Source organism: Artemia franciscana, chromosome 15 (genome assembly GCF_032884065.1).
Source record: "Artemia franciscana chromosome 15, ASM3288406v1, whole genome shotgun sequence".
In the NCBI taxonomy this organism is placed as follows: domain Eukaryota; kingdom Metazoa; phylum Arthropoda; class Branchiopoda; order Anostraca; family Artemiidae; genus Artemia; species Artemia franciscana.
Window position 1 is genome coordinate 3,896,909 of NC_088877.1, and position 25,361 is coordinate 3,922,269.

The following is a 25,361-nucleotide window of genomic DNA, read 5'->3' on the forward strand; positions in this document are numbered from 1 at the left end:
AATATGTCAAATATTTTTCTTTCAATAAGGAAGACTTAGTTTTGGAATATGAAAATGGATATCGTCACCCTGATCTAAACCATATTTGAACATGGTTCAAATATGTCAAATATATTTCTTTTAATAAGGAAGACTCAGTTTGGGAATATTAAAATGGATATAGTCACCCTGATCTAAACCATATTTGAACATGGTTCAAATATGTCGAATAGTTTTCTTTCAATAAGGAAGACTTAGTTTTGGAATATGAAAATGGATATCGTCACCCTGACCTAAACCAAAGCTTATTAGTGTGAATCGTGATATTTCTCAGATTTGACTTTTAACTGTTTTGCAACAAAATCATACAAGATTCATGATTCAAATATGTGCCTTTCAATCTGGAATACCCACTCTTTGCTCGAAGAAATGTGCCATACACCTACATAGCTTACAAAATATTGCTTAATATGACTTTTCGGCGTGTTTTGCAACGGAACTATACAAGATACAAAGTAAAATACGAGTCATGATTTAAATATGTGCCTTTCAATCAGAAATGTCTAGTCTTGACAGAAAGAAATGAGCTTTCTCTGCCAAAACCTTACAAAACAGTGTTTAATGTGACCTTTTACTGCGTTTCGCAAAAAAAAATTGTACAAGATACGAAGAAAATACGGATCATGGTTCAAACATATGCCTTTTCATCAGGAATGCCTACTTGTGACTCAAAGAAATTAGCTTTTATCTGAATAGCTTATAAATCTTGCTTAATAACCTTTCACTTTGTAACGAAATTACAATTAATAATTTTTTAACAAAATTATGGAATATACGAAGAAAATACAATTCATGATTTAAACATCTGCCTGATCCTAGTCTTGACTTAAAGAGATGAGCCTTCTCCCTCAATAGCTCATAAAATAGTGCTCAATATGACTCTTCACTTTGTTTTGCAATGAAATTATACAAGATCCAAAGGAAAATATGATTCATAATTTGAATATGTCAAATATTTTCTTTTCAATCAGGAAGACTGGGTTTTGACATATGATTAAGTAAAAAAAATAAAAAAAATAAACTGAAAGTAAGGAGCAACATTAAAGCTTAAAACGAACAGAAATAATTATGTATATGAAAGGTACTGTCCCCTCCTCAACGCCCCGCTCTTCACGCTGAAGTTTGACTCTTTCTCGCAACTCTAATTTATAAAACAATAAAAATATTGCTATTATTTATTGGCCAGTATTTAGCAAAATTTGAACTTTAGCGTAAAGAACAAGATGTTGAAGAGGACGTGAACTTCCTCGTATATATATCATGAGGGGGTTCGTCCCTTTGACAAATTTAATTTTAAAAAACAAGTTTTTTTAACTGAAAGTAAGGAGCGACATTAAAACTTAAAATGAACAGAAATTACTTCGTATATGAAAGGGGCTGCTTCCTCATCAACGCCCCGCTCTTTACGCTAAAGTTTGACTCTTTCTCTCAACTCTTCTTTTTAAAACAGTAAAAAACTTTAGCGTAAAGAGCGGGGCATTGATGAGGAAGCAGCCCCTTTCATATACGAAGTAATTTCTGTTCGTTTTAAGCTTTAATGTCGCTCCTTACTTTCAGTTAAAAAAAAACTTGTTTTTTTTTTTATTTAATTTCTGAATGTTTTTGAATCAATGCATGTTTTGATTTTGGCTTTCCGCAGAGGAATAATTAAAACGAAATTTGCATATTTATTTTTTTCGGCTAAATGGCTTTCTAATAGCTTTGACCGAATGACTTTGAGAAAAAAAGAGCGAGGGAGGAAGCCTAGTTGCCCTCCGAATTTTTGGTTACTTAAAAAGGCAACTAGAACTTTTAATTTTTTACGAATGTTTTTATTAGTAAAAGATATACGTAACTTATAAAATAGCTTAAATAACGAACTTTTGTATTCTCATGTTTTTATTACATATATGAGGGGGTTCATCCCCTCGTTAATACCTCGCTCTTTACACTAAAGCTTAAAATTTTACCCAATTCATTAAGAATGACCCTACAAACACAAAAGCCATAGAATAAATAGTTGAAATTCCTAAAAATACTTTAGCGTAAAGAGCGAGGTATTAGGAAGAGGTGAGCCCCTCATATTCATAATAATTTCTTTCGTTTTAAGTTTTAATGCTGCTCCTTACTTCCAGTTGAAAAACTTTTTCATATTTATTTTTTCATTGTTTTTTTTTAAATAATGCTAGAAAATCCTGCGCTCCCCTCATGGAAATTTTCTTCCCTCGTGACAAATTCCTCGATTGAAAGTTCCCCCAACATATCCCGCTCTTCTTAACCCCTTCCCCAACCAAAACATCCCCCTGAAAACGTCAGTGCTTACATATAGTTTCTAACTTGTAGCCCCTCCCACGGGGACTGTGGGGGAGCAAGTCGTCCCCATAGACATAGTTATAAGGTTTTTCGACTACGCTGAATAAAATGGCTATCTCAGAATTTTGATCCGTCGACCCGTTGCCTAGGTGCCCTCCAATTTTTTTGGTCACTTAAAAAGGGCACTAGAACTTTTTCATTTCAGTTAGAATGAGCCCTCTCGCAACATTCTAGGACCACTGGGTCGATACGATCACCCCTGGAAAAAAAAAACAATAAACACGCACCAGTGATCTGCCTTCTGGCAAAAAATACAAAATTCTACATTTTTGTAGATAGAAGCTTGAAACTTCTACAATAGGGTTCTCTGATACGCTGAATCTGATGGTGTGCTTTTCGTTAAGCTTCTAGGACTTCTAGGGGGTGTTTCCCCCTGTTTTCTAAAATAACGCAAATGTTCTCAGGCTCGTAACTTTTGATGGGTAAGACGAAACTTGATGAAACTTATATATTTAAAATCAGCATTAAAATGTGATTCTTTTGATGTAGCTATTGGAATCAAAATTCTATTATTTAAAGTTTTGGTTACTATTGAGCCTGGTCGTGGGTTCGTTACCACGAACTGTTTGATATCTCGCTCTTCACGTTAAACGTTCGCATTTTGTTCCAATTTGTCAAGGATGACCCCTGAATCACCAAGGCCGTTTAATTAGAATAAATAACTCTTTTGAAATTACTAACATACTTTAGCGTCAAGAGCGAGACATTGACGAGGGGATAAAACCCCTTACATAGGTAATAATTTATGTTCTTTATAAATTTTATGTTAATCCTTAATCTCATTTGAGAAAAAAACTTGTTAATCTATTTAATTTTTGATTGTTTCTTAAATAATAATTGAAAATCCTTCATCAAAATTTTCTTCCCTCATCAAAATTCCTATATGGAAAGATCTTTCCACGTAAACCTCTCCTCTGAGCCCCCCCCACCAGAAAAATCCCCTTGAAAACGTCTGAATGCTTCTCAACAACCAATACTATGCTATATGTAAACAGTGGGCAAAGTTCATAACTTGCAGGCCTTCCCCGGGGACTGCGGAGGATTAAGTCGTCCTCAAAGACATAGTTATTGCATATTTTGACTATGCTGAACAAAATGGCTATCTCGAACAACACCAGAATTAATCAAATATTGGTTTTGAGCTTACCTTCAACTTTAAAATATGCTATTTATTAACCTTTTATTAGCATAGCCCACGTATGGAGACTTTGATTCGGCATGCCAAACCTACCACGGGTATTGTGGTCGAAAGTGGGAATTCGCCATCTTACGGGACATGGCTTTGATATTTGGGTAGTTGGTACTATATATCAGTACGGTAAAGTAAACGACAGAATGTACTCAAATGAATACTTTTTTTCTTTTCTTTTATATTTTTAAACCAGATATTACTTTTATGAATGAGATCTTACCTAGACTTTCAAAATTTGTGCTACCTAGTCTTTAATCGAAGTAAAAACAAGTCAATCTTTCTTTCAGTGGTATTTTCTTATAAATTTATAATGCAAAGAAAATGCACTACAACGGTGATAGCTGACCACTTTGAGTTGTATACAAATCATAGTATGTCCCCTCTTTAGCTAATAAGTCATCATGTTTCCCTTTCTCTTTAATGATGCCATCTTCAAATACATAAATACAATCAGCTCCTTGAATTGTAGAAAGTCTGTGAGCAATAGTTATACAGGTTCGGCCCTCTCTCGCTTGATCTAAAGCGGCTTGTACAATCTTCTCACTTTCAGTGTCTAGAGCAGATGTAGCCTCATCTAAAAGAAGAATTTTTGGATTTCGGACGAGAGCACGGGCAATCGCTATTCGCTGTTTTTGTCCTCCACTGAGCTGAGTTCCCCGATCTCCAACTGGAGTGTCGTACCCCTAGAAATAAAATAATAAAAAACTTGAATATTCTCTCTCTTAGTATACACTACGGTAAGGTCTTAAGAAATATAAATTAGATCTGCACGCACGTTAGGTGACGAGGCTTATTTGGAGGATGCACCCAAGTCTTTGACTTGAGGATATCAAAGTTTGACTTATCTTTTAATTTGCTTGACTCAGGTTTTTCACAGCTGCAAAAATCTCAGCTGCAACAAATCACCTGGTCCTGTTTGATTTCAAATAACTACCTTATCCAGAAGCTTCTAAAAGCAAATTTCGTGGATTTTGCAGTACTGGATTTCCTGGTATTCCTGTGACTCAGAATAACATATTTCTGTTTGAAGGATTAGAAAACAAGACTCAGGTTTGAAACCTTGCCCACTTGCTGTGGAATTTTGTAGTCCTAGAATGCAGCAGCTTTTTCTAAGAAAAAAAAAGGTTTGCAAGGTTGTGATGTCTTTATTTCTGAGTCACTCAAAAATCCTAGACTTCAGCTACTCAGTTACATTAAATAAAAGCTCGGGAAGAGGTCTACGTGGTCTAGTGGAGGAAAAATACTCACCAAGCTTTCTGATGGTAAATCGATTGCTCTTAAAGAGGCATCTCAAGTTGATGCTTTCCATAAGTCAACTACAGCCCATCCAAACCCCTCCCAGGCCTGAAATAAACAATTTCTTTTCTTTTAGCTTTGTTTTGCAACTTTATTTATGATTTAATTGTTTTTCTTATGCCTGAATTCATGTTGTTGTACATTTTTCATTTAAATGGATTGCACAAACCATTGACACCTCTTTTCTCTGGTTGTTTCTTTATTGTTTTGCCTTTTTCTTTATTTTGTTTTTGTCTTTGTCCTTGTACTTGTTTGTAAAAATTTGTTCCTTTGAACTTTGTAGATTTTTATTGTTCTCTGTTCTTGCAGATTTTTTTTTCCTTTTTTGTCTATATGTTTTGCCTTTATAGTTTCAATCCACCGTCTTCTGCTTCAGCCTGCTTATATTGATATTGTGTTCAGTTGTAAATATATTGTATGCATTTGTCATATGTGGTATATCTGGGTAACTTCTCTTTACTTTTGAATTCTTGTATTCTTATTCCTGTTATCTTTGATAAACTAAGTAGTGCTGGTAAACAGGGGGCACACACATTTGACCCTCTTCTTAACTCTATGGTTAATTCTAGTAGCAATTATCACACTACTATTGATTATTGGAAAAAAAATTATGCCCTCACTCTCTTTAAATAGTAGCTTTAATGTATTTTGTTTGAATGTGCGTGGGATAAGAGATAAGTAGGGTATTCTGAAATCATATTTGTGGTCTGACGATTCTTACCCTTTTGATGTCATAGGCTTAACAGAAACATGGTTATCTGATAAAGAAAATTTGACAGCTTATGATATGAATGGTTACATTGCTATTTATGTCCCTATAATGGTGCCAAGATTTTCAGGGGCATTTCTTTATTTATAAAAGCTTATATCGAATCTAGTAGACGGTCTGACCTTGAATCCTTTCTTACATCAGTGGTGTCAAAAGTAGAATAGTTTATTCTCTTTTTATTGATCTGGAAAGCCAGTTTGCATGTGATATTGTTTGTTTGTTTTATAAGCCCCCTCCTTTTCCAACACATTTGTTCTGGGATTTGCTTGATCAGCTTTCTGGTATGGGGACTTTCTCTAAAAAACGTATTTTTGTTCTATGAAATTTTAATTGTAATATGTTAAGTGTTGGATTAAGTGATGAAAGTGACCGTCTGTTTGATGTATTCCTTATTTTGGGCTACTCCCTCCATTTTCTACCTTCTCGTGTTGACCCTAAAAGCAATTCTACCACTTTAATAGATAATATTTTCATTTCTCCTTCTCCTAATTTGAGGTTCACTTCTGGTCTTGGTTTCACTGATCTTTCTGATCACTCCCCTATTTATCAATCACTATTTTGTACCTAAGCCAGAAATTACTGGGGATGAAAAGGTGAGTCTTCTTTTAGAACGTTTAAAGATAAAAAACAATTCTAACTTAAAACATACTCTTTAAAGGGATGATTGGTCTAGTGGTCTTGAAGCTAATGATGTTGAACCTGAAACTATCTTATTAATTGAAACTCCGATTCTCTCATTTGTCATTGAAATGATGAGCGCTGATAACGTCCTATTCTGTACGTTCCTGATTCACATGGTAACCAATAAATGTAGAACTGCCTCTATTTACAATGCCATACTGGTTTCTTGCTATTTTCACTTTCCTAAATATTTCTGTATATTGCTCTTTCAAGTTCTTGCACGCATGTTTCAAAAATATGGAAACATACATCCAGTTTCAAAAAACTTACCATAGGAAGGGAAGCAATGAAATTGTGAATGTTGGCCTTCCTTGCAGATTCTATTATTTTGGCCATTGACACGCTCCTGCTACAGTCTCCATAGGCTATATTATCTGCAAGAGTTCTGTTAAATAACGTTGGTTCTTGACTAACAATACCAATAAATGACCTTAAAGAGGGCACACTAATCGGACCAATGTTTTTTCCGTCAATCCTCTGAAAAAGAAACAAAATCCTAAATAACAATCTATTTTGTCTTTTAACTTTAGTCCTATTATAACTGTGGGACGTTTTGGAAGACTTTAAAAAAAATTATAAATAATTTTAGGCCCTATCCTTGTAAGTTTACCCTGCGTTATCTCGCAGTCAGAGAATGAATTTTCAACTTAATGAGAAAGTTTGTTTTTAGGGGACAAGGGGACTTCCAATATATATATATATATATATATATATATATATATATATATATATATATATATATATATATATATATATATATATATATATATATATATATATATATATATACATATACATATATATATATATATATATATATATATATATATATATCTGTATATATATATATATATATATATATATATATATATATATATATATATATATATATATATATATATATATATATATATATAAACATAGATAAGTTTTTGGCGAGGGGTGGGGTATATTTTTCTTTTTAAAATCCTTTGTAGCGAATAGTCAATTATTGTTTTATAATAAATGGACTCATCACAGACATGGTTTGCTGATAGTCAATTGATACTTGTCAAATATTAATGATAGACATACTTTTGTAGTTTGGGTCTTCCCCCTGGAGAAATCCCCTCCGTGGAAAATAGATCCCCTGGAAATGCCCCCCGAAATTCCCCAAAACACAAAATTCAGAAGTCTTGGAAACAATACAATTAGATAGAAAATTCCCCAGAAGATCCTTTCTCATCGAGAAAACTCCCAGCCAAAATGTCCACCCGAGTAATTCTCCCCCGCTGAAAATCCCTTCGTAGAAAATTACAGGTTAGACCAGAAATATTCCTGGAAATCATGAAGGATTTTATATAAATTTCTACCTCCATCCTTCCTTCTTCCTTAGAACCAACATCGTATTTATGCAAGGGCTCAATGAGAGTTAGGAAGTTTGGCATTAAAATATATCCTGTGGGCCATTTTCCTCCTCCGGAACCACAAGACAATCAGAGAACTCAACTTTAGTGGGTCTAAGCTCTTATCAACAAAAATGCTAAAATTGGATTTGAAATTGTTTTTTTTTTCCAAAGAAATATCATGAATGCGTGTCGTGTCCGTTTTGTTGTCTCTCCTATGAAGATTGAATCAAGGGTCTCAGAATATCGGGATATGGCTCATTCAAGAAAATATTAAAAGCTTAAATACCTTTTTAAGTGACGAAATAGAATGGAGGGCAATAGCTCCCTCTACATGCCCCGTGTTCCCCAATCCGAATGAAATTCTTATACAGCCATTTGGTTCATCATAATTGAGAGGTCCGATAAATATGTGAATGATATAACCCCTCTCCCACAGTCCCTAGGAAAATGGCTGTAGGTTTTGCAATTTGTTCAACGTTTACAGACAGTAATTAATACTAGGAAATATACAGACATTTTTTGAGGGGAATTTTTTTCTGGGTGAAAATTTTCAGTGGGGAGGACCTTTTCGGAGATGGGTTTTACTGAAACCATATACATAATCTTTTGTATGTCTTTCTTTCTCCTTGGATACATGATTTTACACATGGAGACATTGTTACAGGGAAAATTTGCAAAAGGGTTCAAATTGTCTACCAGGATTTTTCCATGGAAAAATGTGGGTAATGTCTAGAAGGGAGCTGCAGGATGAAATTTCCCTTCTTATTACACAAAAATGCTTTTGGCGTTCATTTTAATACTTATTCAACTAAAGTGATTTACTTCATAATAAAGTGATATATTATTAAGGAAGGGCAGTAGAATAATGTATAGCTGAGGGGGTATGATAAGATGCCTAAAGGAGTAAGTCTTAATAGTCTAATTTTATAAGCCTCATTGAACCTTCAGATGAAAATTCTATGAGTTTTTAGGACTTTTTATTTAATCCTTCCTGGTTTTACGTATGTCTTTTGCCTAGACCTTCATTCTTGGTGCTGGGTTGGAGGAGGGGGATTACTAGTTTCCTAGTGTCTTAGCAATGACAACGTTTGTTCAGGTTATGTTTGAAGAAATTGTGTACAGTGATGCACAATTTAGCATTAGCTATTGTAAAGGAGTGTTGATGGATTGTTGCAGAGTGGGGAAAAGACGGATACCTGACAAAAACTCGGGGGAAGGTGGATTCTTCAGCATTGTTTAAAACAATAATAAACTAAATTACAAATAAATATTTAAAAAAAAAGTTTTTCAACTGGAAGCACCGAACACCATAAGCAAATTGAAATTACTCCATATATGAGAGGGGCTGCACTCTCTTCAATCCCCTACTCGTCAAAATAAAGTCTCTATTGCTCTAAAAAGGCTTCTTGTTTCAATAAAAAAAACATAATGTTTACGAAGTTTTCTCAAATGATTTTGAAAAAAAAGTACAACTTTAGCGTAAAGGCTGAGGGGTTGAGGAGTGAGAATCCTCCTCAAATATAGAATAGTTTGGGCTGGTCTTACGTTGATCAGTCGTTGATAAATGATAAGTGTTGCTCTTTACTTTCAGTCAAAAGTTTGCTTTTTTCTATAATCTCTTTTAAGGGTTACCACGGTAAATATTAAAAATGTTTTAGCTAGAAATATAGAATTACTGAAAGCATCAGTTCCGGTGACCCTGGGAATATTACGGATTCTGCCACAGTAAAATTTATTCACCCTAGGACTAATGTTGTTGCTCAATTTGAAACCTGATCCCATCTTGCCGCTCCAAGAAAATATACGTGGATCTTAATTTTTGGACTTCAAAGATTTTACAAACGTGCTAGTGGCAGTACTAAAGTGAATGACAAGTACTAAAGTTTCAAAATTAAAACTAACGTTTTTATACAAAACGCAATAATTAGTGTTCTGTTCATTCACAAGATATTTTTTCTGAGAGAGTTCAATAAAGAGGTTTTAATTTTAATACTTTGGTATTTCTACTGATGACGATCGCTGTATATGTGATCAAAAAATCTAGACTTTCGTACCTGTTTTCACTGTCTAAAAAGTGGAATTATCCCCATTTGAACGTTTATATGCCCGAATTTAGATCTTTAGAAGCACCAACCCGAGTGTCGAAGGCCTGATTTTAGCTAGAACTGCAATAACGCCACATGACGTTTATAAACTTACCACTTCACCTTCTGTCGGATCGTAAAACCTAAGTAATAATTGCATGCATGTTGATTTTCCACAGCCTGAGTGACCAACTAAAGCGACAGTTTGTCCTTTTTTGATTTTCAAGTTCAAATCTTTTAGAACCTGGACTTGAGGTCGTGTTGGATAGGAAAATTTTATATTGTCATAATCAATGTCTCCTTCAACTTTTTCCTGTAAGAGAAATTGTATGATAGAATATACAGGACTAAGCAAGAAGTAATATCTGACCAAAGCCATGCAGAACACATAAAATAAGAAATGTATTTGGTTTTGTGAAATTAGGTTAGCATTTCTGGGCATTTACGCAAAAACGATAAAACAAAAAATTTAAAGAATTGAGGTCAAAAATAGTGCTAACTGTTGAGTGTATTCTTATTTGAGAAGATCCAAAGACAGGGTCCTGCATGTGGGTGAATTTACTCTATAAATAAGCAAAGTTGGAGGAAGGGAATGTCAAGTGACCAGAAGACTTTTGGAGCAAGAATTCTGGGAGACCGTGGTAAATAAATAAATTTATAAAATAAATAAATCAATAAGTTTTCTTAGCAGAGAAAACGAACAAAACATCAAATGGACCTGGATGTCTTTGCAAAAAGACATCCTTGTCTTTTGCAAAAAAGACAAAAAACATCTAAGACACAAAATAAACAGAGACTATTAGAACTACAATACTCCTCTCAGGATTGGTTCTAGTTTAATCAGAGACATACCAGATATTTAGCCTAAATTTACTTTGGGTTGTATTCTGGGTATTCAGTTTTGGTTTTATAATTTCAACACATTGGGTATACAATATCAAACAGTTGGTGGTAACGATCTGTAAGAAGGAGCGACCCGACTCAATAGTTATTGAAACTACAAAAACGAAATTTTGATACCAATGGATACATAAAAAGAATTGGACTCTTACGCTGATTTTAAATATATACGTTTCATCAAGTTTATTCCTACCCATCAAAAGTTACGAGCCTGAGAAAATCTCCATTATTTTCGAAAAAAGGGGAAACAACCCCTAAAAGTCGTAGAATCTGAATAAAATCACTCCACCAGATTCAGCGTATTCGAGAACCCTGCTGTAGAAGTTTCAAGGTACACCATCTGCAAAAATGTGGAATTTTGTATTTATTGCCAGAAGAAAGATACGTGTTTTTTTGTCGTTTTTTTGTTTGTATGTTTTCCCCAGGGGTGATCGTATTGACCCAGGGGTCCTAGAATTCACGAGAGGGCTCATTAGAAAAGAAGTAAACAGTTATAGTGCTCTTTTTAAGATACCAAAAAAATTGGACGACAACTAAGGCCCCTCCCACGCTCATTTTATTTCCCAAAGTCACCGGATCAAAGTTTTAAGATAGTCATTTTCATCAGTATAGTCGAAAAATCTAATAACTATGTCTTTGAGGACTACTTAATCCCCCACAGTCCCCGGGTTAAGGGAAACAAGTTATGAACTTTGCCCATTTCTTACATATAGTATCGGTTATTGGTAAGTATACAGACGTTTTCAGGGGGATTTTTCCTGTTGGGGTCTAGGGGATTTGGTTACGCAGAAGAATCTTTCCATGGATAAATCTCTCAGGGGGGATGAGAATTACCATGAAGGGGGTGCTGGATATCCCAGCATTATTTAAAAAACAATCAGAAATGAAATAAAAACAAGTTTTTTCAACTGAAAGTAAGGAGTAACATCAAAACTGAAAACGAACTACGTATATTAGGGGGTTTGTCCCTTTGTCAATACCTCGTTCTTTACGATAAAGCATTTTCAGTTATTTAAAAAGAGCTAATTATTCTAATTAAACGGCCTTTTTGACTCAGGGGTCATTCCTAATGAACTGGAACAGAATTGGAACTATTATGTATATGAGGGAGGTCACTCCCTTGTCCATACCTTGCTCTTTGCGCTAAAGTTAGATTTTTGCTATTTAATGGCCGATATAAGCAATAATTTATTTGTTTTGTTTTCTGGTCAATCTTAGCATTTAATTTTATCTTAAGCAGCTTCATAACTATGATTTGAACTTGATAGTAAACCAAGATACTATATGTCTTTGGCTTTTGGTTGTTATTAAATAAATAAAAAACAAGTTTTTTCCAACTGAAAGTTAGGAATAACATTAAAACTCAAAACGAATATAAATTATTACATATGTCTTTTAAATATCCTTTCTTTCATTCATTTCAGTCATTTGAGAATTGCTCAGCTTGTGAATTTAATTTTCATAAAAATAGTTTAAACCTCTCTGGCCGTTCTGTTACTATGTCTTACAAGATTAGTTCCGAAAACATTGCGAATTTAAGTTATGTGGGAGAATCTTTCCGTGGAGAAATTTTTCGTGGGGGAAGGGAATTTTCCATAGAGGGGGAGCTGTATGTTTTAACATTACTTAAAAAACGATCAGTAATTAGATAAAAAACAGGTTTTTTCAACTCAAAGTAGATAGCAACATTAAAACTTAAAACACAGAAAACATTACGCATATGAGGGGGGATTGCCTCTCCTTAATAGCTCGTTCTTACGCTAAAGTTTCTTTTTTAACTTTTAAAGGAGGTGATTATTCTAATTAAACAATCTTTGTTGCTCAGGAGTCATTCTTAAACGACTGGATCATAAAACAAAGTTAGGTTATTATTAGTTAAAAAAGTAAAATTGATATGCTAATTTCGTTTTAATTATTCATATATTATTCATATTATTTAATATATTCATATTATTCGTATTCATATTAATAATTAATTATATTCATATTAATTATTCATATGAATTTGGCGGCGAGCCAAATTCATAGCCTGCGTTAATTCAAAAACGTTCAGAAACAAAATAATAAAAAAAGTTTTTTTAACTGAAAGTAAAAAGCGACATTAAAACTTAAAACGAACAGAAATTATTCCGCATATGAAAGGGGCTGTCCCCCCTTTACGCTAAAGTTTTTTTTATTGTTTTAAAAAGTGGAGTCATGAGAAAGAGTCAAACTTTAGCGCAAAGAGTAGGGCGCTTAGGAGGGGACAGTTCCTTTTATATACAGAATAAGTTTTGATCGTTTTATTAATGTCGCCCCTTAATTTCAGTTAAAAAAAGCTTGTTCATTTTATTTAATCAACATATTAGAAGCCATAAGCCTCCCCCTGTGCTGTTGCTTGTATCTGTTCCCAAGTCCTGTCTGCTTTTCTAAATCTGAACTTGAAAATCATAAATACTTGATGGTTTTATTCCATTTGAGTCGATATTTTTTTCAATTTTATTCATTTTTAGATTTCTTTGTAAGATACTACTTAGATTTTTACGATGTACGAGTGTGCATTTAAGGAGTCGATTATGTCTTACCTAAAAAAAAATTCTTTACTTTGTAATTTATAAGTCTTAAATCAGATACTTGATTCTAAATCTACAGGCTAATCGTTTCTTTACTTAAAGCAAAACTAGTTGTTTTGCTCTTATATTTCCTCGCTTTTCTCTAAGTAACCCCTAGCGTCTCAAGCACTCTTAATGGCAGAGCTTGAAACAAAAGAAATTTTTGTTTGAATAAAATATTTCAGATGATCGTTTTTCATTCTCTTTTGGTAATAATATTTGATCTTAGACGAATCTTAAGTATAGATACTCGCAAAATCTTGTATGTTGGTCTTTCTCTGAAGTTTCAGGGTATTACGGATAAGGAACTTCTGAAGTATTTGCCAAAGTTTATCTCCAGAGGTGAGACATTTTTTTTTTAATTGACAAAACTGGCAAGTGTTTGTAAAAAATGTCAATATTCATTTTGTATATCATAACTACACTTGTATGTTTTATTCCCTCTTAAGATTCCTCTACTTCCTTTAAAGATAATTTTACAAATCAGAAAATCCATAAGCCTATTAGAGGGAAAGCCCAAGAAAACTTAAATTTTGACAATTATAATAATAATAAGCTTTGTTTCTCATCCATACTGTCTGTAGTATTTTGTAAAAGTAATAAAACCAAGAAAAAAGCTTTAAAGATAAAGAATGAGGGAACGAGAACTTACCAAATTTTCACCAGTTGTGGCTGAAATATCTATTTTAGGCACCCTATCAAGTAGATTGAATATTTTCACGGCTGCCACCTTTGCTTTGTTGTAGTTTGGTGTAAGAGCAACAGCTTGGCCTACCAGCATGGTGCCAAAAATCAAAGATTCACTTGTTCTAAAAGATATTTTCCAGTGATTTAGCCATTTATACCACTGAATTCTTAACTTATTTGACCTAAAGCCCTAAAAATTTTGGAATATAAAATTTTGAAATATTGAAAATATTTTGAAATTTTTTTTTCAACTTTTTTTGAAAATAAATTTAAAATCCTAAAAATTTTGAAAATATACTGCTCAGCGCCCTCTGGAAACTAATTCCTTCTGAGTGATAATAAAAATTAAACAGAAACAGAAAAATTAAAGCATTATTTTGTAAAATACAGCAAAAAAAAATTAAGTTTAGAGACATTAATGTTTAAGAATATAAAACAACATATTTAACTCAGATTAGAAATATAACAGTAAAAGAGTGAAAACTTTTGAAAAATGTTAGTGAGAACGGGGAACCTGGTAAGCTGCTAAAAACTCAATAATTACTGTCTTGCATGATCCTGAGGAACTGTGATATTTCAGGAAACCGATTTAGGATGAATGTGATGTTTCCCCCTCAATCGGTCCAGCACCCCAAAAGGGTGATAGTGCATTTTTACTTAGTAATTAAACGGAAGGATACCTGCATTAAGCTTTCTAAGTTTTTTTGTAAAATACAGCGCAGAAAAACCGTTAATTAGAGATATTAGTTAATTATGGATGTTTTAACGCCTGAAAAAATTTATTTAACCCAGAAAACAAAACTATACAAAAAAGTGAAAACTTAAAAAAAATAATCTTCGAAATGATGAGTCGAGTGTTCTGGCAATCTTAAACGATTGTGATTCAATGTTTGCAATGAATCCGTAATGCCCTATTAGAATGACTATAATGGACTTTGGGCCATCACCGCCTCTCTTAATCTTTCCAGCACCCAACAATGAGTAAAAGCGCAACTTTAGTAGCAATTACGCTTGAAGATATATGCATTGATTTTTTTTTTTTTGGCTTTGCTTTTAAAATACAGTAAAGGAAATTATAAAATAGATAGATTTATCATTGAAATTATGAAAGAATTTAGCTCAGAATAGAATGCAAATACAAAAAAAATAAAACCTTGAAAAAATCTTATGAAGAGCGACGAAAAAAAGGTAAAAGGTAAAGGATACGGCATTAGACCTTACAGTCCGTACTGGCGGTGCTGATCTCCGTTTCTTGGCCCTTCAGCCAGGAAGTGCAATGGGAGGTTGGGGCCCAGCCATCCTGTGCTTTCGCACACCCTTCCTGTTTGTGCGACGAACCTGATATGTTGCCAACAGTTAGCCCTGTGACAGCAAAATGTTGGAACTGATATTTACTTGACATACTTAAGCTACTGCTCCTGCTGTTTATGATATTTTTAAAGAAACTACCAATCCCACTACCACGCTGTCTTGTGTTCGATAATTGTTTCTTATTTATCACCATTTATTATAGAGAAATTTTATTAAATAGTTTGATTAAAGTTTTTTCTAATCCAAAACATATTCAATATTCTCTCCATTCATATCAATTAATCTGCCTTATTGATCAGTTATAGTCTTTTTTAGCACGTTGATATATTCCTTTCGATTGATTGTTAGATATTGCCTTTCTATATGAATATCATAGAGTAGCGTTCCAGGTTCTGCTTTTGCAGCAAACCTCAAGATCACATCAGAGGTCGTATTCCCATTCATAATGGCTCTGCCAGGTGTTCCTTTACAATGGGGAAGCTGCAGAGTTCTCCACAAGAGTCTAGATTAACAACCACAACCTACACCAAACAAACTTTTTTCATCACTGGAACATCACAAGGGTAGAAAGTCCTTATAGCGCTCTAAGCTGCGATTTAAGGTAATTTAAGGTAATAATTGAACTATCCACTAATGAGTAGTAACCATGAATTTTATCAGCATTTCTTACAATATTAGAAAGTTTAGAACCTTCATTATATTTACTTCTTAGTTCAGCTTCATTTTCAAATCCTAAAATGAAACGAAAATCACTTCAAAATAATAAAAAATTTTATTGCTGCTAGATTGGATGATATACTGATTCATCATCGATCTAGGGATCAATCGAAAGTTAAGAAAAATTCAAACCACCTTCATCATACAGCCCTGCATTTGTTACGAGAAACATCAACGAAATAAATACGAGGGTAGATACCCTTACTGCCAAAAGCAAGGAGCTAGCAACACCGAGTGTGACATCTCAAACGCCGCCAAGAGCCACCTATGCGGTCGTCCTGAGAAAACCGCCGAATCCGCCACCCTCCGCTGCTGCGAGGAAAGCTTTTATGGACAGTCTTTGTAATAGTAATTCTAGCATAACGGAGCAGGTTGAAGAGCTGAAGCAAACCCCAACTGAAAGGCGAATATATTTGAAAGACAAACAAGTGGCGGAAAAGCTCAGTGTGGCTATTCTAAATGGAGATAATGCGACACTGAATCCCAAATTGAAAACTCCCATTTTTTCGGGTATAGCTCGATATATACCTATGGAAATTGATGGGGACAGTCTAGTAACCATGATCCCAAATTGTGGAAGAGCAAGATCGTTCAAATTACAGTTTTCCGCTAAGGCCGATCTGGATCAGAGATAACCTTACTTCCAAACTTTTTGAACAGCATGAAAGTTCTATTGCAGCGGAAGTATGCGGGTTTATTTTAGTCTGTGTACCTTCCCACGAATAATCAGAGAGGAAATCCAACCTATCATGTGGAAAGCTTGCCAAGTGCGTGTCAAGAATAAATCAGTAGGGTCATGACTATTTAATAATTGGCGATTTTAATTGTGACCTCACTGATTCTGATAATCCAAAAGGATAATCAGATATTCCTCTTGAATAAGATATAATCCAATATTCCTCTCGGAATAAGGCTAAAAAAAATAATAAGAGTACAAATGGTAAGTGTGGGTGTTGCGGAAAAGAGGATAATAATTTAGCCCATTTCCTCATGGAGCGCCAGGAGCATGAAAGTCTTAGGGATGAAATTTGAGGGGACCATCGATTGGTGCTGCTTTCTGATATCCTGAGGTCTTCGATGCCTGGAACCATATGCAAAATGGCACGATATGTGGAAAAGGCTGGAGAGGCTCATTCGAGCCCGAGTGAATGAAAATAAGTATTGTTTTATATTGAGTGTGTGTTCTGTGCAGTGTTGTATTATTAAATCATGTTGTGTATGGCCGTAGGGTTCAAATAAATTTTCTTTCTTTCTTCTTTCTTTCTTTATTCCTCTCGGAATATTGCCATACGGTTACAAAGCTCTGAATAAAGATAAAAACTTCACTTATTGTCATAACAGTAAATCTGTTTCTAATCTTGACCATGCTCTGACGTCAATTGATGTGCAGATTTTATCTGTGTCAGTCTTAATCGATGGCAGACTTAGGAATTGTTTACCCATATCCCTGCAATTAAACGGCCCATTTCCTGAAGTACAAAAACAACCAGCATCAAAGTTCAAATTTGTGCAAAATTGGAAGCTCGATCAAGCCGCAATTCAGTACTGTCAAAAAGTGTGTGATAGTACACTTGAAAAGGTTAAAGTCCCCTTCCCGCTCCTAATGCCCAACCGTAGCCTCCCGGTTTCAGAGCAGAAACTTCTGTTGAACATTTATTCTGCTTCAATATGCCACGCCCTTTGGAGTGCAGGGTCAGCTGAAATACCTTCTCGACAAGTTCGCGCAAACGCAGAAATTAGAAGATGGTCGTAAACTCTAATTTGACTCGAGCATGCCAATCTGCGAAGTTCTGGTTTCATCTATGGTTCGGAAATGTTAGGCCCCGATCTGGACAGACCTTCATTGTGAAGAACTATACCAAACGTATATTTGCCAAAGCTTTATCTAAGCATCGCAGAGATTTAATTTAAAAATTTAGCAAAAAGAGTAACTCCGATCCCAAACTACTCTGGAGGAACTTGGTGAAACCAAGAGAATCATCCTCTAAAGCTCCATTCATAGCCAAAGAGGCCTGGAGTACTTACTTTGCAGATCAGTTTAAATGCCCCGATTCAGTGCTATAGAATTATTATCAAAATGAACTTGATGAAATTCTTAAACTACCGAAGGATAGCATGGTTGTGAGTAGAGGCATTATCAGTGAGTGCCTGAAAAAGCTGAAGAAAAAGTTCTCGCGAGGTTTTGATGGAATATGTGGCCAGCATTTACTTTATGGCAGTGAACGACTTCTTGAAACCGTATCACTGTTATTTCAAATGGTCATTGTAAGAGGTATAGTCCCGAATAGCTTCTGTATTGGTGTAGCGACACCCATATTGGTGGAGGCAGAAAGCAATAATGATTCTCTTGTCCTAGCAGGACACGATCTCGCTCGTGCTTTCAATTCATCCCTTCATGAGCAGATTCTGCTTTCGGCAGCACAAAGAGGAGTCCAAGCATGTGTTATAAATCCCTTTAACTCAATGCATAGTTCACTTCGAGTTAGAATAAAGGGCCCAAATGTAATTGTGATGTACTAGTTGAGTCCGATATACCAGTAAAGAAGGGTATAAGGCAAGAGGCTGTGAACTCGCCAGATTTCTTCAATAACTCTGTTATTGAAGTACAATATAAAGCCCCGAAAAAATACATTCTTTATAAGATTGATGTGTCACCAATTAACTATGCAGATGATATTTTATATATTTGTAGGAGTCTAAAAGTAATAAAAAGTAGTTTCAGTGCTTTAACTGATGAATATTCTCGTATCAGCCATTCGTTTAACTCAACGAAAACGGAACTGTTGTTTTTTTAACTATAATGTGCCAACCGATGATGTATCTCGCATTCTGAAAGGTACTGAGGTCAAACCAGTTCAAGCTATTACTTACCTTGGAGTCCGAATTGATACATCGCTCAAGATTACGCGTGAACTTGCTATTGATGACACCCTGAGGAAAGTTTGTAGTGCATATGGAAGGCTTGTCCCAAATAAGACAAGATTTAATCGTCAGATTCAAGCCCGGAAATGTAATCTATTTGTTCTGCCACATTTTGTATACATATCTTCGCTTTGGAAATGTTTCACTCAGACAGATAAGAAAAAGCTGCGTATTATTTTTCTTATGTATCCTAAGTATTTTCTTGGGCTACCACCCTGGACCTTTAACCAGTATTTGATTAAAAGATTTGGTCTGATAGATCCAGATGTTGCTCTCCCTATGAGAGTAATTTATTTTCAATATAATTTCCCGCCTCTAGATCATCCTTGGGTGACTGTTAAGAGTATGTTTTAAGTTAGAATTTATTTGTGAATGTTATGTGTATTAAATCTGTTGTATATATTGGAGTTAAACTGTATTTTGCTGCCTATTTATTTTCTTTTTTCGATTTCTTAATTAATATTAATTTCTTTTCTGTTTTCTTTTCTTATTTAATAGTTAATCTGTATTTAATCTTAATTTAATCTTAATTTAATCTTATTTAATCTGATGTATAATTTTGTGTTAAACTGTAATTTGCTACCTTTTTGTCTTTTTTTTTTTTTTTTTTATTTGTACTCTGCGCCCTATTGTATTTGTACAGTTTTGGCAGGCACAAAATCTATATCATATCACATCATATCACTGGGCATAATAAAGTTAATCCTTTCATCCTTATTTTTTTTTCCCTGCATTAAAAAGTATTCTTTTAAAATTTATCACGAATGTTATACCATGAATACTATAGTGTACATTGAGTTAAAGCTATTTCATAATCAGACTTTCGATCTAACGTGATCAGCTAACTTGTGTAAGACTGTTCGATTTCACTTTCGCTACGGCTAATGCTCTGCTACCTAGCAAACTATAAAATTTTTCAGTAATATCATTTGTATTCATATAAATCCCAGTTCCTTGCGGAGTTTGTTCAATATCAAAGTTATCTTTGATAGCTTTTATCCTTCTTTTGTAAATTTTTACAAAATGAGACTTCCTTTCTAGTTCACTATATTACACAACTTTCGTCTTTCCTCCACATTTTTCATTATGTGTTCCTGATTCATTTATTGTCTCTTTTAAATATGGTTAATTTTCTAAATAAAAACTAGGCATTTCATAATGGAGTCCCTTAGGATGACAGTCCCTATTGATTTCTTTAAAAAGTTCTTCACTTATCCTAGAACCGAGCAGTGAAATTTGGTTTATTCGAGGGTAAAATAGCTTGACTTGAGTGAGCTTGATTGCTTGCTTGAAAACTTGCTGCCTTGCTTAAAGAATGATCCAGTCGTTGAAATCGTCATCTTAAATTAGTTTCTTTTTTATGCAATATACCGTGATCATATTTGTATAATTATCTTCTGCTTCAACGATTGGAGCACTTTTCAGCTTAGTCACGAAATCCAGCTAGCTCTAAGGAACGTTTTTGAACTATATTTCTTTGTTTTCATGAGGAAAGGGAATTTTCTATGAGGCGGGCGCTGGATTTCCCGGCATTATTTAAAAAATTATCAGAAACTGAATAAAATGTTTTTTTCAACTGAAAGTAAGGAGCAGCATCATAACTTAAACGATCAGAAATTATCACGTATACGAGGGGTTCGCCCCCTAGTCAATACCTCACTCTTTATGCTAAAGGTTTTTTAGTACTTTCAAAAGAGCTATTTATTCTAATCAAATGACCTTTGGGATTCAGGGGTTATTATTAAAGAACTGGAAAAAATTCGAACTTTAGTGTAAAGAGTGATTATTGACTAGGGGGCGAACCCCTCATATACGTAATAATTTCTGTTCTTTTTAAGTTTTAACATTGCTCCTTACTTTCAGTTGAAAAAGCTTGTTTTTTTACTTAATTAGAATATAGTCAAGGTAACCGTTTTAAGTTATATATTGTCTTTAAAAATTATTTGAACCTGAACACCTACTCTGTAAAGATATATCCCTGAATGAACATATTTCATTACAAAAACATTGTGATCAAATAACAATTGCTTCTTTCAAATATTTCGTGACAACGAACTGTAAGTAAAGAGCGGCGTGGCTCTATAGTAACCGAAACTCTAAAAAGCCGAGTACTGATATCAACAGAATCGGTGTATTACATTGATTTCAAATACATAAGATTCAATAAGTTTACTGTTATCTATCAAAAGTTACGAGCCTGAGAAAATTTGCCTGATTTTTCAAAAAGGGGGTGGGGGATACCCCTTAAAACTCAAGGAAGTTTCAAGCTTCCGTTTCCAAAAATGTGGAAATTTGTATTGTTGCCAGAAGAAAGACCCCGGATGAGTGTTCTTTTGTTTGTTGTTTTTTCCCATGGGCTATTGAATTATACTGATAGTCCTAGAATATCGCGAAAGGGCTCATTCAAACGGAAATTAAAAGTTCTAGTGCCCTTTTTAAGTGACCAAAAAAGATTTCAGGGCATCTCTCCCCCTCCAACAAAATTTTTTAAAAGTCTTCCGATCAAAATTCTGAGATAGCCCTTTTGTTCAGTATACTTGAGCCAGTAACAACGTCTTTGAGTATAACATAAGCCCCCACAGCCCCTAGGGAATAGTTTATAAGTCATGAAATTCGCCCGCCCATTCTTCACGCATAGTATTGCTTATTGAGTAGCATACAAAACGATTTCGTGGAGGGAGAGGGGTGTGAGAATTTTCTACAAGAGGGATTTTCTATGGGGATAATTTTCCGTGGGGACGAGAGTTTCCAGGAGTGAACTTTCAAAAGGCATTTTACACTGGGGGAATTTACCAGGATTTCTATACGAAATTCTTTTTATTTGTCGATCTAAGTGAAGACATTAAGGGGAATTGTCCGTCGGAAATATTTACAGGGTTGAAATTGTCTGGAGTATTTCCCGTAGGTGGGGAGATTTTCCACGGGATACATTCTCCATGAAGGAGTTTTCGGCAAGATAAATTCTCAAGAGGAAATTTTCTGAGGGTGCATCTTTCTACTAGGTGACGGGGAGAGTGTATCTGTTGGAAGAATTTTACACTTATGGGGGATTTTTGGCCTGATTTCCAAAACAATTAGAAATAAAAATATTTTTTAGTTGAAAGTGGGCTAAGAAAAAATTTCAGCCGAAATCTTCTGCAAGAATTCCTCCGGGGGTTATTTTCAGCTAGAATGGAATTGTTCGGAGGAATTTTCCTGGTTGGAAGGTATTTTATGTGGGAAGTACTTTACATGGAGGGATTTACTGGGAAGGTAGGCAGTATTCCATGGATTAGGAGCCGGGTTTCCCTGAAAATTTTCAACTGAAAGTGAGGAGCAGCATCAAAACTTAAAACGAACAGAAATTATTATATATAAGGGGGTTTACCTCTCCTAAATACCTCGCTCTTTGTGTTACTTAATCAAATCAGGGGGTTGAGGGGCTGCTGCCCTTCAACACCTTGCTCTTTCCGCTAAAGTTTGGATTCTGTCCCAGTTGTTTAAGAACAACTCCTGAAACACTATGTTAGTTTAATTAGAACAATAATAACCTTCTTTTTAGTATTAAAACATTTTAGCGTAAAGAACGAGGTGTTGAGGGGTAGCAACCCCCCTAATTTACTTAATACTTTCTGTTCGTTTTAAGTTTTAATGTTGCTCTTTAATTTCATTTGAAAAAACTTATTGTCCACGCTTAGGACTATCTTGTATCATATAAACTTTAAGGTCATTAAGCTTTTAATTAATATATCTATTTGAGGTCATTCTACATCCAGTTGACCTAGTTGCAGCTACATTTTTTGGCTAATATCGGCACCCACGTTTATCAGTAAGGGACGATCCACTCAATTTTTAGGATGTGGGAAAAGTTATGAAAAAGGCTCTTATTTAATAAGAGAATATGCAAATTTGTTTAGTATTGCCATATTTTGCAAATTTTATTGTTTCTAAACTTAATTTTGAATTTTTTTTTAATTCATAAATACTATTAAAAAGGGTTCAAAACACTTGCATAAGAAGACAAAAAATCTTTTCAAAAATGAAAACAGAGTAAAATAAGTGAAATAGTTTGTGTATTTATTTGTCGGAAGGGTTGCCTGTCTCCAAAATATTGACTTTTTCTATATTATCTACCATGAATAATAATAATAAAGACTGATCACTTTATGTGTTAATTTGAATGATTTTGATATCAAGAAGAATGACATTCATCTCTGCGCTCCTAGGCAATATTATAAATATGGAAAAACACTGGCTATTTAAACACAATTGAACGTTAATCGTTAATCCTCTTAATCGATACTCTTCTTTTTCCAAATTATCGGTACTCTCAGTTGGTCTTGGCACTATCTCGATGCTGAAGTTGTATATTAGCTGCACATAAATCATCGATACAAAGTCGATAGACACTCAGGATCGTCATTTAGCTCTTAGTATAAAATAAGAAAACAAATTAGATTGTCAATGTCATTTGGAATTTGGCCTCGTGTGTTAGATCGATCAAACAAATTTTTATGGAACTACTTTCAAGTTCCATGCTTAATATTGTCTAATTCTGGATTAAACAATTGTAAAATTCATTTACTTTATTAATTGATTGAAATGCTCGCTACCATTTTTGAACAAAAACAACCTATAGTTAAAAACAAATGACATTAATTCGTCTTCCATTTCGAATTTGCCCCCAGATTTATGATTTCTACATCGACAAGGAAAACTGCGGTCCTTATTTTTCGGTCATCAAACTACGACAAAATGCCAAATTAAACGCACGCCGTTTCGACTGAGAATCAAGTCAAATGGCAAACAATAATTCCTTATTATGTTGACAGAGACCCTAAATGAAACAAAGCCATTGTGATTTTTTTAAACGAACGTTTCTTGGTTCATTGTGAACTATTGTAAACCTTAAAAAGATTTCAGGTTCAATTCTCATAATGATTTTTAACTATTTAAGCCTTTTTTGTCACATCTAAAAGCTTGATTTTTAAATGGCAAAATTTTCTTTCGTAGCTTCTTTTTTCGACGAAAAAATATTGTGATCAGAGTTGCACTACAACCAAATTGCAATGGGATGCAAGTAACAATGAGACAGACGGTATCATATATAGATTTGTACCAAAGTCAGACCGCTGTTTTGCACCAAAAATTCCCTAAATTAGAGTTAGAAAGGAACTAAATGCGGGATGTAAGCTATAATGACGAAAACAATGTTAGTTCTCTTAACTTATGATTATTTAAACTCTTTTTTATTACATCTAAATTTTTAATGGAACCAATTTCTTTTTGTGACAGTTTTTTCGCAAAAAAATACGTTGGCACGATGGTGACGCTAAAATTCAATTGGAATAGGTTTAATTGCTGATCTGTTTTATTGGGACATTTCCCATGGACGCCAGTATGGGAGCGACGCCCAGGGAAAAAAGAAGTCATTAAACATTGCATATAAACAGGAAATGAGAAACATTGCCGCTTAAATCCATCGAAAACTGGAGCCATTATTTCATTTCCCTCCACCTGCAGAAAGAACCAGCACCCCTCCTTCATAATGGCTAATGTATATTTTTGTATCCTTGATAATCCTAAGGAATATTCAGCAAAATAATTCAGTTAAGTGAAGCTCTAAAATTAATGTTAGGAAACATTATTCTGCAATAAGAAGGAATCTATCACCCTGTAGCACCCTCACTTGTGTTTTGTATACAAGAAGAGAGACGAGAAATTAATTCTTACCCTTCCTCCAACCACGCTCATCCTTTCTATATTCATCTAAAGCCACATAGAAATTAAGATAATGGGTATTGCAATTAACTATTATGCAAGAGGTACTCCCCCCTCGCCAACATAAAGGTCCACTGCCTCCCTTTATAATGAATAATGTATAGTTCTATATCACTGGCCATAATTTTATGACATATTAAGAGAATTAACTTAATTTAATCATGAATTAGGTAGTCATGTTGACTACGTAACTTTCAGGGACAAACACTTCAGTGTGCGTCATTACTCTGCTGCAGGGAAACTTAATATAGGTTGTTATTATTCTTCTGAGCCGATTGGTTATCTCAGAATCTTCAATTGATGATATTTTAACCCGCTTCGGGGTAAAATAATGGTTTGGTGCAACAAAATGGCGGAAAGTATTTCTTTCCGGGTGCAATATTTTTGACAATATAAAAAGGGCACTCGAACTTTATTTTCCGTTCGAATGATCCCTCTTACAACCTTCTTTGACCCTTGGTTTGATGTGACTCTCCATGAGAAAAAAACATCAGGAAACAAACAAATAAACACACATCGGTAATCTTGAAATCGGTGAAAAAAAAATGCAAAATTCCGAATTTTGGCAGATAGATGTACATAAGTATTCCCTGGTATTCGGAATCAAATCGCATGACTTTCATCAAGATTACATTCCTTTTTGAGAGTTTTTTTCCCCCTCTTTCCTGGTAG

The 25,361-nt window shown here is 34.4% G+C and overlaps 1 protein-coding gene across 1 annotated transcript in view; it reads right to left on the bottom strand.

The window, feature by feature from the left end:
• Window positions 1-3,844: 3,844 nt before the first annotated feature.
• LOC136036653 (ATP-dependent translocase ABCB1-like) overlaps window positions 3,845-25,361 on the bottom strand; it is a 164,084-nt gene continuing 142,567 nt past the window's right edge. The window contains exons 20-23 of the mRNA XM_065718953.1: window positions 13,945-14,101; window positions 9,917-10,114; window positions 6,600-6,806; window positions 3,845-4,266 (exon numbers count right to left, since the gene is read on the bottom strand). Of these exons, the coding sequence (XP_065575025.1) occupies window positions 3,910-4,266; window positions 6,600-6,806; window positions 9,917-10,114; window positions 13,945-14,101 (919 nt within the window). The 3' untranslated portion in view covers window positions 3,845-3,909. The remainder of the gene's footprint in view (window positions 4,267-6,599; window positions 6,807-9,916; window positions 10,115-13,944; window positions 14,102-25,361) is intronic.